General features: G+C 35.2%; 1 protein-coding gene across 4 annotated transcripts in view; it reads left to right on the forward strand.

Moving 5' to 3' along the window:
• The window catches only part of SCaMC (Short Calcium-binding Mitochondrial Carrier), a 96,400-nt gene extending 86,434 nt beyond the window's left edge, over positions 1-9,966 (forward strand). For all 4 annotated transcript variants that reach the window (XM_071666095.1, XM_071666093.1, XM_071666094.1 and 1 more), the window contains 2 exons: positions 1,727-2,042; positions 2,962-9,966. In XM_071666095.1, the coding sequence (XP_071522196.1) occupies positions 1,727-2,042; positions 2,962-3,155 (510 nt within the window). In that variant the 3' untranslated portion in view covers positions 3,156-9,966. The remainder of the gene's footprint in view (positions 1-1,726; positions 2,043-2,961) is intronic.
• Positions 9,967-14,720: the final 4,754 nt, after the last annotated feature.

Here is a 14,720-nt window from a genome sequence, read left to right on the forward strand (position 1 = left end):
TCAGTAGTTGTAGTTATGTTTGTAGAGATATAGACTTGTGACCAACAGCATGAGAAAATAGGTGTCATAGGATTGTTTCTGTGTTAGAGAAGTTTGTACAGATAGACAAGAATGTTTAGAATAAGTTATATTTGATACAACCTGATATTCAGCAAGAATTTTACATTTAATATAGATGAAGAAATATTTGTAAACATTTAGATGATTTCATGAAAACGGTGGATGGTCTTCCATGGTGAGGATTTGTTGCTTTGTGAAATTTGGATGTAGGCAGAGATTCAGCAAATTTCAGCGGATAGAAAAGTTTTCCGCGTATAAGATTTACTCTCCACAAGAATGTACATTCAGAATTGTTCACTATGCCCTTTTTTTTTCACTGAGACATTTTGCACTGCACTGTGAGGGAGCAAATGCTTATTGAATTGTTTACTGGTCTCTGTGCTGCCCAATTGTCTACAAGTCTCAAAAAGAATATACATGTACTTTAGATACAATAAGGTTAATGTAAGCAGCAGCAGATGTATTACTGTAGAGGAATACCCACTTGGGATTCCCTTTTAATTTTCATCAAATCAGGAAGTGGCCAGTCAGAAATGTAGAGTGACAAAATAAGGCTTTGTGAATCAGAGAGTGGTAGGGAGCCATACTTGAATCCATCAGTGCTCTAAGGGAACAGCCAGTCAAGGGAAGACCCACTTCATTTAGGGTTTCTTTTTTGGGCAGTATTTCCTGGCTAGGAGTACATATGCTGAAATGTGGCAAAGCAGCTGGAGTGCATGGGACTGTAGTGAAGCTTTTCAAGAAAGGGGTCGAAAGAGTTGTTGATTGGTTAGTTTGGCCATTGGCATATATATGACCCAACAATAGACACCTGTAGACTGGCGGAATGCATATATAGTGCCTTTGTATAATGGCATAGTGCAAAAGTGAATGTTCAAATTGCAGAGGTGTCGATTTGTTAAGTACACCTGATAACGCGTATGTGGCATTGGGGATTGAGATAATGTTGGCAAATGCAGAACCTCTGACCTGGAAGGAGTGTGGCTTCAGGTGAAGTAGAGGGCATGTAGACCATGTGTTTGCTTTTAAGAATATGAATGAGAAAATTTTGAAAAAGATATTTTTTTTATGTGGCACTAAAGGATATGGATAAACTCCTCACTAATGACATGAGCCTCAGCTTTGAACATTCTCTGATAATCTCTAGAGGGCTTATGGGTGTTTCATCTTGCTACAGGGAGATTTATAGAGAAGGCATGTCACACAGTTAATGTTGGATGACATTTTGAAAATGCTGAGGAAAACCTGTTCTCCAGTATTTGATCAGATAATTCAGGGGGTGACATAGACAACCCTAGTGCCCGTCCTTCTCCCTTCCAGTAACTCTTATAACCCCACTGCCTCAAGCCCACATCACCACATTATCTTGTAAGTTTTCTGTGCATTTCGATTTAAAGAGAGTGTGGAAAATTTTCTTAAGAGCTGGATGTGGAAATGATTTGCTCAGGAACATATGCTGCCAACCCCCAATAACTTACATAATGGGTTCAGTTGATCATTCGATGACATCTTGCTTAGAAAGGAATGTAATCCCATCACTAAGCAGGGGCTCCCATTATGTTTTAAAAGTATATTTTTTCTGTTATTATTTCTTGCAACTTATACATCTTGTATGATAAAAGGCTAATTTTTTTTTTGATTTAATCACTACTGCTTTGTTTTCCAGGTTTTAAAAACAAGATTAGCGTTAAGAAAAACAGGGCAGTATAAGAGCATAATTGACGCAGGTAAAAAGATCTATAAACAAGAAGGCTTTAGATCTTTTTATCGTGGATATATCCCAAATCTTCTGGGTATTATACCATATGCAGGAATTGACCTTGCAATATATGAAACTTTAAAGAAAACATACATGCAGCATCACACGGAAAATACCAATCCATCTGTCTTTGTCATAACGGCCTGTGGAGCATTTTCATCTTCATGTGGACAAGTTGCCTCATACCCTCTAGCTCTTGTTCGCACAAAGCTACAGGCTCAAGGTTAGTGTAATATGTTGGTCCATTTCATAATATAAAAACAGTGCTATGTGGCTTTCCTTCCCATTATAGCTTCTTGCAAGGTGTATGTCTGGTAAAAGGTAACTTTATCTTGGGAAAGCAAAAGAAACCTGCAATAGTAAAAGATGAATTATTATAGATTATATTTGCACCTGTATTGTTTATATACCTCTTTTTTTGATTAATTGCAATTAACTTTATCAAAATTTGTGCCTACAGACTTTGGTTATCTAAATTGTTCACTAACTTTTTCCTTCACCTATATTGTCTCTGTTTTAGTGCAAACACACACACGCACACACACACACACACACATATCTTGGTCACAGCAGTTGGTCCTCAGTCCTGCCAGCTATTCATCCTCCCTTAAGGGCTGACATTGGCTAGGTTGTGTGTGTGTGTATGTGCATACATACATAGGGGTAGACATAGTGTATACATATATGTACAGTGTTAAGAAGAAAGGGCAATACTAGTGTAAAACTCTTTTCCCGTAAAACACAGATAGTAATTACGCACGTGTGCTGTAGTAGTACATTTCCCTAAAACTTCCCAAAGTACTGAGGTTGGTGTCACTAGGGATCTCTTAATGCCCTACTAATATTTTTGATTTTTTGTTAAGTTACATACAAGGTAATAATGGAAAGTAGATTTTAGTAATTTTCATAACTTTTGCACATCATGAATAATTTTTCTCTTCATAATCTTTGTTATACTGCACTGAACACAAGTATAGCTTATCTATATGTACATGAAATTTGATGAGTATGGCATTATTCTTGAAAAATGTTTACATGGTGTCACAAGTAGGTTTTAGACATATTTTTATTGAATTGTACTTTGTCATTGCGATTGGAAATAAGTTTTTGTAGATAATATCAAATTTCTCTTTTTATTGCAGTAATAACACCAGGAGTGGTACATGACCAACCAGTCACTATGTCAGGACTGTTTCGTCATATCTTCACTAATGAAGGGGTAGTTGGATTATACCGTGGCATTACACCAAACTTTATGAAAGTGGCACCAGCAGTGAGCATTTCGTATGTAGTGTATGAAAAGTGTCGGCAAGCTTTGGGTGTGTCCATGACGTAATGCATACGTTGATTCCTTTTTCAGGCCAAGGCTTGAAGTAGTCATGTCTTCTCATTGTTTAAAGAAATATCTTATTTCTTTCTCTTTGCAACAAGAATTATCAGAACTTGTGAAAATTTTGATTACTGCAACTGTAGGTTATTCATCTTTCATAAATTATGGATTCTTACTGGCCTTTCATTACTAAACCAGTGGTTAAGGAGACAATATTTAGATTCATCTTTACAAAAGTCAGTGACTATCATAATATAAAGTATGTTATGCATCACACTGCATTTCATTATTTCCTATTTTTTTCCATATGAGACTGAATAGATCTGTGAACAGAAAATGTATATGAGCCATTTCGCAAGTGAACCTTTTTATTTAGCAGAATGTAACATTTCAGTTATAGCATTCTTACGTTTTCTTTATTAGTTGAAGAAACATTGTCTTCTGTTGTAAAACATCCTGGAGAAAGACATGGCTGAATTAAGAAGTGAGCTTTGCACTTGTCAATGAATGGTGGAGTTATGCTTATGACCCCTCTGAGTTCTAGGCATCTCTCTACATAGTACACATGTTCACAAAAAAAAGGGTTTCTGAGAAAATAGAACTGATTTTTTGTATTTTTTATTCTTTTCATTGTATCCAGGCAAAAGACTGTTTCACTTGGAGTTGTTGGTGGGACTTGTGTATGCAATCTTAATTCTCCAGTTATTTTTCACATCTAAAATAAGAAATGCCAATATTAAGTTTATTAACAATGCATTAGGTAGCAGATGTCAGCTAGAGCACATTACAGTTTTCCACTCTCTTGTATTAGTAGACAGTTATAGATGTTGTTAAACAATGTTGGTGAATTCTCATTAACGTAAGTGAATTGCGAAGATAATTTTCCCTGTTCATCTTTTATAATCTCTGAAAAAGTGCAAGAAAGTTCTGCTGTAGCTTCTAATGAGTGTGTGAGCAAAAGAAGGAATTTGAGTGTTGAAGCAAAGTATTCCTGTGATAAGTAAATGTGAAAAATGAAGAATTGATACATGATATACTATTTTTCAGAAATTTGGAAATATTTATACTTTATTTAATTTACTTGATATAGAGAACAAATAAGTTGAACCATATTTTAATTTGTTCAATTGAATTTATGTTGGTACTGAATTTTCCAGGAATTTGTACATGTTAGTAAAGCAGATTTATAATCATCTAGTTTTGACTCATGGGCCCATCAGCTTAAATTTATGACAGTGGTACATCATGATATTGGGTTGTGTTACAATTGAGAGTTGTGGCCTTGGATATAACCATGATACTTTATGTAGAGGATTTAATATGTTTGTGAAAGCATTCATAAGAATGCTTAAATCCATACTGCATTTGATTTTTTTTTTTTTTTTTTTTTTTTTTTTTTTTTTTGTAAGAAATGGATGATATTCTTAGTCCTGAAGCCTTCACTCTAGTTTTCTCACAGTGCTTTTTGAGTAATTTATCCAAGTATTCTTGTAACTGAGCAATCACTGTGGGCAGTATTGTATAGTATTTTCATATAACGTAGGTTTTGATTCCCAGAGGCATTGATATAAGAATTACACGTCAGAATTGTGGCAAAGCTCAAAATATGTATTTAGTTCAAGTTTTTCATTGTGATAACAAGATCCTCAAAAGGTTGTAGTCTGACAAATCCTGTTGGCCCAGAAGGACTCTACAAGAGACTATATTTTTCTGTAGTTTAGGGTAAATGGTTTTGTACTTAAATTATATCAAGTGATGTTATGGAACGCTTAGATGTTGTCAGTATGCATTCTAGGTAAGAAACTCATAAGAAATAGCTGGACTAAAGGATTAGCAAAGGTCTGTGAATGAGATGTGACATCCATTGGTTATGATGGATTTTGATGATAATTTAAAGAATGTCCTGCCAAAGTTTTGAATAAGTAATTCTTTAGCTACAAGTTACATGGAAATACATGCTGAAAAGTCTAGGTCACTTCTTTGTGACAGGAACTCTGTTATTCAAGGCCTGAAATAATGGTTTTATGACCATTTGATGTTAAATGTCATAACAAACCAGTCCCTAAAGGGCTTATCTGATGAGCCTCTGTTGTTTCTAGATTATATCATTATTATAACGGAGTCCTGTGGTAACTGGATCCTGTATAACCAAGCACCTGGTAACTGGAAAGTCAGGTCTTCTGCATCTTAGTCTTGCATAATCATGTTTTGGTAATAGGATTTTAAACAGTCCAGTTTTTTTTACCCCACACTGCAAAGTTTGTTACCCATGACTGTGCATCCTAATCTTATGAACTTGTTTCCTAACTATGAGAATTAGTTGTGAACCAAACTTGCACAGCAGATACAACATTTAAGGTTCTGTGCTAAATAAGCTTTTAAGGGGAGAGGGTCAATCATGTTCACAAGGTCTTGTATACTGAAATACAACAAGGTGCTTATGTACATATATAATGATTTTATACCATGAAAAGATGTGGAACAAACTTGTTCCCCATATATTGCATACAACACTTTACACCTGATTAAGTTTTTTAGGTCAGAGGGGGGGGTTGTAGTTCAAGGTCACAAAATCTTTTTTACTATTTTTTCTCTTACGTTCTTGTGCATGTGATATCTCATGACTGGTAGACTGAAAATGTTCCAGATTTGTTTCCTAAGTACTGCATACAAAGTTCTGATCAAGTTTTCAAGGCTGGAGGTTGTAAGCTAGTAAGTGCTTGCATACATAACCTCATATGATGGTTATTGAGTGTGAGCAAAGCTTGAACCACAGACTTTGCACACAAAACCATATACAACGTAAGTTTTTTAGATCAGGGTATTTGAAGGTCAAAGTTACATAGTGACATCATCTGGGGGTACTAGTCCACTTTTGGGAGGTATAGGTGTTTTACATGCATAGTCCTCTTTGAAATTGAGTCCAGGATAATCTCATGGTAAATTGATTGAGAAACCTTGATAATCAGGCAAATGGTAATGGTTCTGAAAAGTTCTTGGAACAGGATCCAGGATCATTAGTTTTTTAGTACCTTGGATCTGAAGTAACAAGTTTCTGGCAAGAAGGTCCTTTATTGATTTCTTGATAACTAAGTCTTGGAGAATCAAGATTCTTGCACCTTAGTCTTTCTTAATCCACTATTTTAGTGTTTGGTTCTCAGTTGATTAGATGTAGGAACTTAATCCTACATAATCCAGCTTCATTTGACTGGATCCAGGATGTTATAGCTTTTGGTGACAGGTTTCTGAATAATCATTACTTCCAATAACTAGTAAATGGGTTCTTGGTAATTAGGCTTCTTTAGCTGGATCCTGGATAATCAAGTTTCTGGTAACCAACTCTTGAATAGTCAAGCTTCCATGATTTGATGCTTACATTAGTGTGGTGTCTGAAATTGGGCCAAGAATACTTAAGTTTATGTTAACAGATCCTGGTAGTTTGTTTGGCTAAATTCTTTAGGCTTTAGGTAATTTAGAATCAAAATAAATGTTTTCATGATGTTGCCCTATGATGACTTCAAGATATGTTTATTAAAGGGATTTTTGATCAGCATGTGTAGACATGCATACATGCATGTTTTCCATCTTGTGTCAGCATAAACAAATCTTGGCAATACTGATACGTGTCATATCCAGTTACTCATGTCTATTCATATGGGGTGTTTTATTAGGTTGATGTAAGTAGTAATGCCAACCATTTCATTTACTCAAGATTACTTAATTGATACTCAGGAACCGTGTGAAGATAGCAAGAAAAGCAGCATCAAGTTCATGCAGAAATTTTAGTAAGTGGCAACATTCCAAAAATAGGATGCTTTGATTATGTTGCTGTAGAGAAAATAGAGTGAAACTTAATAAGCAAGAACCTACATGAGGTATTACCAAATACCTAAAAAGATGAAGTAAAGACTAAAAGTGTTGTTACCAAGTTGTTGGCCTGTAATTAATGAAAATTAATAATGTCTTGTAGCTAAGAGTTACTTGATATATTAATGCCTTCTGTTTTGCAAATAATCCCCTCACTTTGAGACAATAGAAAAACATAAAGATATGAGAAATTTCTTAAATTTGAAGGTCTTATATTTTCTGCAAAAATGTCATGCTATGCATTGTAATTGTTAAAACTTTTCATAAGATATATGTGCTAGTGGTAATTATTATAGTGACAGACTTTAAATTTCGACCAAAATTATTTATTCTTACAATAATAGAATAGTTATTAACATTAAAGGTATCACCAATAGTATTCCTGTTCTGTAAGATAGTATAATCATTGTCCACAAATTAATTTGGCTGATGTATGTATTTGCTCTTTATTTATACTCCATCTTTTGCTAATCAATCATTTGAACAGCACATAATAACTGATATGTCAATCCATCCATTCCAGACTTAGTAATTCAAGTGTTTGGGTTAAGATTATTTAACATGGGTGTAGGTCATCATTGTAGCTTTTCTAGCTGGACTGGAAGAGATTATTGAATAGATACATTTTTATATTGCTCTTTCCCCACTTTGTAGTTTCTTATTGTAAATTTAGATTCCATTTCCCTCCATCCATTCTTAGTTTAATAGAAATGAAAAGTATGAAACACAGAAACATCTGATGTTTTCATAAACCAGTAAAGTATGCCCATAATGAAATAATGGCATTCAAATGGAAAAACTCACATATGTTTCATTCGAATTAATTTCTTTCTAAGTTTAGATAGAATTCAATTTTCATAGAAACAGGTGAGGTATGGCAGTTTATGCTCATCTCGGCAACTTTTAAAGTGTCTTTGTTGTACCATAGAGTAATAAGCTGTATGTACCATAGAGATATAAACTTTTTCAAGGACTTTGGGTTTGAATATTATAGGATTGCATGAGTATTTTTGAGACTGGACATGCTTTGGGGGTTACAGTACATAGCCATTAACTGAATGTTCTTATTTTCCAATAAAAAGTTTTACAAGGGTTTAATTCACCAAGGTAAACAAATAGTCATTGCTAGCTTGAGCCTGGCATATTCCTTGTGTTAAGGTGCCAGCCAAATATATGGTTTGCTCTTCTTATCTTCCATAGAGAATGCTTACAGAAAGTGCATCTTATGTTTTTACTTCGGCTTTTCTGTGAAAATATTTCCAAGTTGAAAGACCATAATCCTCACAATTCTGGACTCAATACTAAGTGTTCTGAAATGTGATATTCTGTGTAATGATGTTTGACAATGCTTTGATGTATTGGTGCATTAGAACTAATTAATAAGTCTGCATTGTGCATTATTCATGGATAAGTTGTATTCATCTTTGTACTTATATGTATTACAGTGAGTCTTTTCTACCATCACTGGCTGTTTAAGGTATGAACAGATTGTGTTCATCATCTATGTGAGGAAATATGATTAGATTCCTAGGATATTCAGTGCTAACTACAGCTTCTCTTAGTCATGTCTTAAGTTAATGGTGTATATCTTACTTTTTTACAGTGTTGCACTGTTTGTGATGCTAAATGTAATAAACCATTTTGTAATGCATTTTTTTTAGTTCTGTAGTCTTTCATTCAATGGCAAAACATTGTATATAATAACCTGTCTGGATGAGTCATATTATTTTAGTTGCTTGATTCAGAAAGTCTCCTGTTATAGGAATCTGCCCTCTAAGTTTTGACTAAAGAAAATTATCCAAGCCTTTTCTCAGAACATTTTACATTATTGTAAGAAAAAGCAGGAATCCCCTATTTTGATAAATGGTAACGATGTCTCCATAGTTGGAGTAGACTATGAATTGCTGATCCTTTTTTTTTACAGTGGTTGTATCAGCTGCAGCATTTTATCTGACTAGAATTGTAGAAAGGAACCATATCTTATATTTTATCATCATAGATTCTTTGAGGGATATATCGGTGAGTGCTCTCTCTCTCTCTCTCTCTCTCTCTCTCTCTCTCTCTCTCTCTCTCTCTCTCTCTCTCTCAGAATAACATTTCAAAATTGAACATCCTTATCAGAAATAACTCAAACTGGAGATTTGTAAACCTACTTGGGATAGGTGATTATAGTGGCTACAATTACAAGTTTGAGTTCAAGTTTATAATGTGGCTATTTTTTTCTGTGTTCTCAGTAGAGATAAAACATAAGTTGGATGTTGGAGTTTCTTTGTCAGTGGTTGCAGAGTTATTAATAGAATTCATGATACAAGCTTTCTTGTAACTGAGATCTCCAGTTTTTCTTAATCATTGTGTTTCCAGCCATTTTTTTTGCTTTTTCTCCTATAAATAAGATTTAATCATCTATATTCATTTAAAGATAATTGCATATTCAGTATTTTCACCAAGTACTAAAGGTATGGTATGTGTTTATAATGTTCCTGGTCTAGACAGGAAATGTGTGAAATTTGAATGAGACTTCAGATGATTACGTAAACACTAATGTGATCAATGTATAATTTTTTTATTATAAGAAAATGTTCTTGAAATCTGTTGTGAATGAATTTTGATTTAATTTTGGTGAAATTATCCTTAAGAAGGAAGTTGACAAGGTATGTTTTGGTATTATGAAAATAACTACACTTCATATTTTGCTCCTGCCCTGAATATATACACGGAAAGTGTTTTGTAATTGAGAATACATTTTTTGCCCTCAAGGCAGGAGGCATATTTCCCATCTAAATTAATTTTTGAAATGGCCTGACAGTTTGTGTGTAATAATGTTTCTGTGAAGAGCCTCCTTTAAGTTATTGAACATGTTTATACAGTATTTATGTGTGTATATACCATTATTTTTATGACTACAAAGTGATGTTGATTCTATTATGATACAGTAAAAATATTTGCTTCTCATTGTGTTTGCTTTAAGCTGATCACTTTTGTTTTGAATAGAAGAGTGTTTTATTTTTATTTTTTTTTTGGACGGCACTGACATAACAAACCCGAATCAAGGCCATCCTGAGTGAAAGAAAAATGTTGAAGAGAAAGAAAGTAGAAATCTGGAAGGGAAGATATGTTAGATGAAGAGGGGAAAGACAAAAGAAGGAAGAGAATTCCACAGCTTAGCTGTATGAGGAAAGGAGGATGTATTATAACAACCAATACTTGCGTGGCCAGTCTCCATGCAGAAGTTGTAAAAAGCAGCAGCCAAATGTGTACCACGATTCCAAACCTTGGGGATGGGGACATATACAGACAGTTTATGAGAATACTGGGCAAAATAATACCAATAGAAGAGAGGGAGGGCAGCAAATTTACAGAGTATGGAAAGGTAAGGTTGAAGAGAGATGGTGCCAGGAGTGAATGAGATAGAAGGCTTGTGACAACTTTCTAGATAATGGAGAAGAGGAGGGTGAACCTCCTTGTATGTGTGAGCAGTATTCCATGCTTGAGCAAATAAATCCCCTGTAGACATGAAACACATTCATTAGAAAACTAAATATGGTGCCAATATAACACTCCCAGCTTTTGGAAAGCAAACACTGATGTAAATGGCATAGTGGAGAATATGGTTATGCTTGCAACTCTTATATTATAACAATGTTAAATTGTGGTGTTTTGAAACTGAACTGATAAAAACAAATGATTCTTAGAAAGATGTATAGGGAGAAATTTTGTTTTAGCACTTAAATTTTACAAGTTACCGCTTTCCCAATCTGAAATGTTGCACAAGTCAGAACTGAGAGGAAATATGGCCAGTACGAGAAAGAGTGAATATTGAAAGAGAAAAAGTGAGTTGAAGTATGTAAAGTGGAATCATCAGCTTGAGAGTGAATAGAGTTAAAAGACAGATCATTTACTGAGAGAAGAAAGAGAATAAAAGGTTTTAGTAGTTGCTTGACAACCACTGACCATGGAGGTTTATTACTGGTGCTTCTTGCCTGAGTATCTGGAGGGTTAATGACAGCTGCATTGTGGCTGTCAAGTTGCACCTCTTTGACCCAGGGAGGTGTCTGTGCCTCACCCACATATGGAGTGCTGGCATTCTGTCCAAAAACAGTCTCTTATTAACACACATTAGACAACACAACTTGTACAACTTGGTCTATGTAATGATTTTCTTTCAGAGAGTGCTATGCCTTTTGGCAAAATGATAGAAGCAATAGAGAGTAGTAGGTAGGAGCATTAGGTTGAAGTAATTGATTGGAGGATTAGGTAAAAGTAGTATGTTGTAACATTAGGAAAAAATAGTCGGTAAGAACATTAGGCAAGAGCCTCTGGAAACAGTGCTCTAGAGTTGCACTCTGCCAGTGACTCTTTGAAATATGGCTTTGCAATGATTTGAGCAGACACAAAAGCAGAGTGAGTTGCTAGGGAAGGGAAGAGTCCCATGGTTCACTATGTACCATCCCTGATGCAACAGACATCAGAACAGGAGTGATCAAACCATGACTCAGATGTGATGTAGGCCTCCATCTCGGTGAAGAATACCTTTGCTGTGTGTTCAGTAAACACAAGGCATCCTAATTAGGGAAGCTGTTCCTATCCCAGGGAAAGTCAGTAAAGAGGCTATGTAGAGATAACCACTGAGCTCTCCCAAAATGCCTTAGTTGGCATTTTGAGTGAGAGACAGTGTATGAGCTTACCCATGCATTGAAAGAATTAATACGATGGATGCATCAGATATAATTATGCTAGAAGAATGATCTTGTATTAAATGCATTTGAACCATTTTGAGTAATGTGGTTGGAGGTGTCTAAATCACTTGCATGTGTGAAGGAAAAATGGAATTAAAAGGTAAGAAGGCTTTTTACTCCACTGGCTTGGGAAGAGCTGGAAGATCTAGTACTCCATACTGGAATGGATGAGGCCCCTGCAAATATGGAAAAACTGCTCCCAAGAATGATATTTATATAAGGACATATACAACACCGCCAGCTATTAGGGAGTAAAATTTGTGACAATCACAATGTGGGATTTCCAAGATAAAGCTGAGTATGTAGTTATGCCCATGTTTGTCAGTGCAAGGTTGAATTAGTGTTCTGAAATTTGATATGAAAAATTAATCAGGAATGAATTAATAATAGTCCGTTGAATTTGACAAGGAAAGTGCCTCTCCATGCTATCTTCTGTCCTACGTGATGTCGTTGCCCTCCCCATTCTACAGGTGTTTATGCAGTTGCTGTTCTCGGCGAGGATTGTAATTGTCATTATGCCTCCCTTAAACAACAAAGCTGTATTTCTTCTTTTACTGTAACCATTTACCTTTATGTCGTCAGATCTACTCCCATCTTCCTTTCACCCGAGATGGCTAATACTTGGGCATACCTGCCCGTGCAATGTCAGTCACCACAAAGAAAAAATACGATACATATTGTAGTATATCAAGTAACAATGTGTAAGGAGGATACGTGAGCACAATTTGTGTTTTGAGGGAGCTAACATGTTTACAGTGATGATGATAACGTATACACGGTTTGTGATAAGTCAGAGTTGAAATATATCAAATACTGTGGGTCGCCTATGTAGATAATTATGCATTTATGTACCATGTGTGAAATGCATATGGATTACGACATGAAAACAACGGTGTGCATTTATCGTAATGGCTTTCCTATTTCACTTTCAACGTCATTTATTCATTGATATTTTTGCATGGCTTTTCGTATCTATCTTTGAGAAGACTGCCATTAATTACGAAGTAACGAGGTACGCCGTTACTGGCTTATAACGCAACGCCTCCCTTCAAGTTATTTTATACACGTATTAGTTTATATCTTACCTGTAAAAAAAGAAAAAATAATAATTACATGTAACGCCTGCTATGAGTCACAAAATAAATAACGAATTATTAGATAATTCAATAACTGCTGAAAACATTTTGTGGGTCATAATGAGGTTTGTTTACGTAGGTGTCGCATCCGTCGACCTCGCGAGCCGAATTGATGTTCTCTCAGTATTTTCAAGACATTTTTTGGTTTGTGATACAATTTCTCCATAGTTGACCTTCACAACAAAAAGGTGTGATTATGAGTGTGCATTCTCTCGTATCCAGTGGATACTAATTAAGTTCAGAGCACAACTGTGCGTGGGAAGCAGTTCTGAACGTACGTGGGAAGCAGTTCTGAGCTTGTTTCCGTTGTCTCAGGTGAGTTACTAACTTTTTTCCTGATTTTATATATACCTATTTATGTTTATGATTTCGTAACTAATTATACAAAAACGTTTGGGAAAAGGACTCTTAGGTTACGACGTAGAAGGGTTGGACGTGTCGATGATATGCTCATATTGATGAACTTTAAATGAATGTGGAACTTTTCCTCCCCATGTTGCCCAGATGAACTGTCCTTAGACAGTTTAGTAGCCATGGTATCATGTAATTAAACAAGGTCATGGCTATTTACGATTTAACAGAGTATAGGATTAAACTCATTTAGTATACCAGACCAAAACATTTTCCCTGAAGTTCGGGTGTTCAGTTCCACTTGACAGTCCATCCTGATGCACTTTGTCACCTGTAGCACCATTAGCCGCTCGTTCTGTCTTCTGTTTAGTAACATTGTTTAGCAGTTTTGGAATGTTACTATAGTTGGGAATGGTATATTTCCTGTATTAAGGAGGTTACTTGAAGATTTCCCAGGTTCTGTTGATTTTTTTTAATAAGTGTTTCACGGACTTTTACAGTAATCAATATTACAATTTTCTCCAGTATTCACAAGCCTCACCACTACTGCCCTTTTTTTTTTTTTGATGTCACAGAATACCAGAATTAGTTGAGTAACAAAAAAAAGTATTCAACAAGCATTCCACAAAACACGGAGGAGAGACCTCTCTCATTATCCAAAGCTATTTTGGATGAGGAATGATACATTACCATGCTATTACACTAAAGTTATATGAGAATCAAAGATTTATAATGAGCTCACATATATGTTGAAACTTCAGATTACTTTAAAGCTATATTTATACCTTTGAATAATGTTGACAGTTATAGAATTCGAAGTTTTTAAAACCCAGAACAGAAATTACCTAACGAAAGGTTAATAATACTGTTTGAGTAAAGTGGAAAGACCTCTTGGTGTTGCTTGGAATTACGGTCCCGGAAAACACTGTTGGTACCCACACAGGAGGTGGCGTGTCCGGAATTGATATGAAGTTTTTGTCTGAATACAAGAGAAATCGCTGTGTGGTACTACACTGACCTTTTACAATCATAGTTAAGATGGAAGAGCATGAATAAAGATGCTTTAGGTTTGAAAATTAATTCTTGGTGAAACATTTAATGTATATTAATGTCATGTTAGTAGGCATAGGCTATTTTTTTTTTACCACTTTTTAAGATTGTTAAATATTTTAGATTGATGGTGGTGTTTATAACCAATCATATCCATTGTGTCCGCTTGTTCTGTACATAGACGTAAACAAACTACTTACTAAATCAATACAAACATTATTATGTAGACTAACATGCGTCACTTGTGCGGGCAGAGAGGCAGCATATATTCAATACAAATATATACTAAACACATGGATAGACAGTCGAACAAGTTTCAGAGGAGGGTTATGGGTCCGTATGTATTCGATAACCAGATTTACATTTTGTAGATAGGGCCAGGACATACATATATTGATAGAAGATCAGTACGGGCGACACATCACTAAGGT

The sequence above is a fragment of the Panulirus ornatus genome, chromosome 10 (assembly GCF_036320965.1).
Source record: "Panulirus ornatus isolate Po-2019 chromosome 10, ASM3632096v1, whole genome shotgun sequence".
Classification (NCBI taxonomy): Eukaryota; Metazoa; Arthropoda; class Malacostraca; order Decapoda; family Palinuridae; genus Panulirus; species Panulirus ornatus.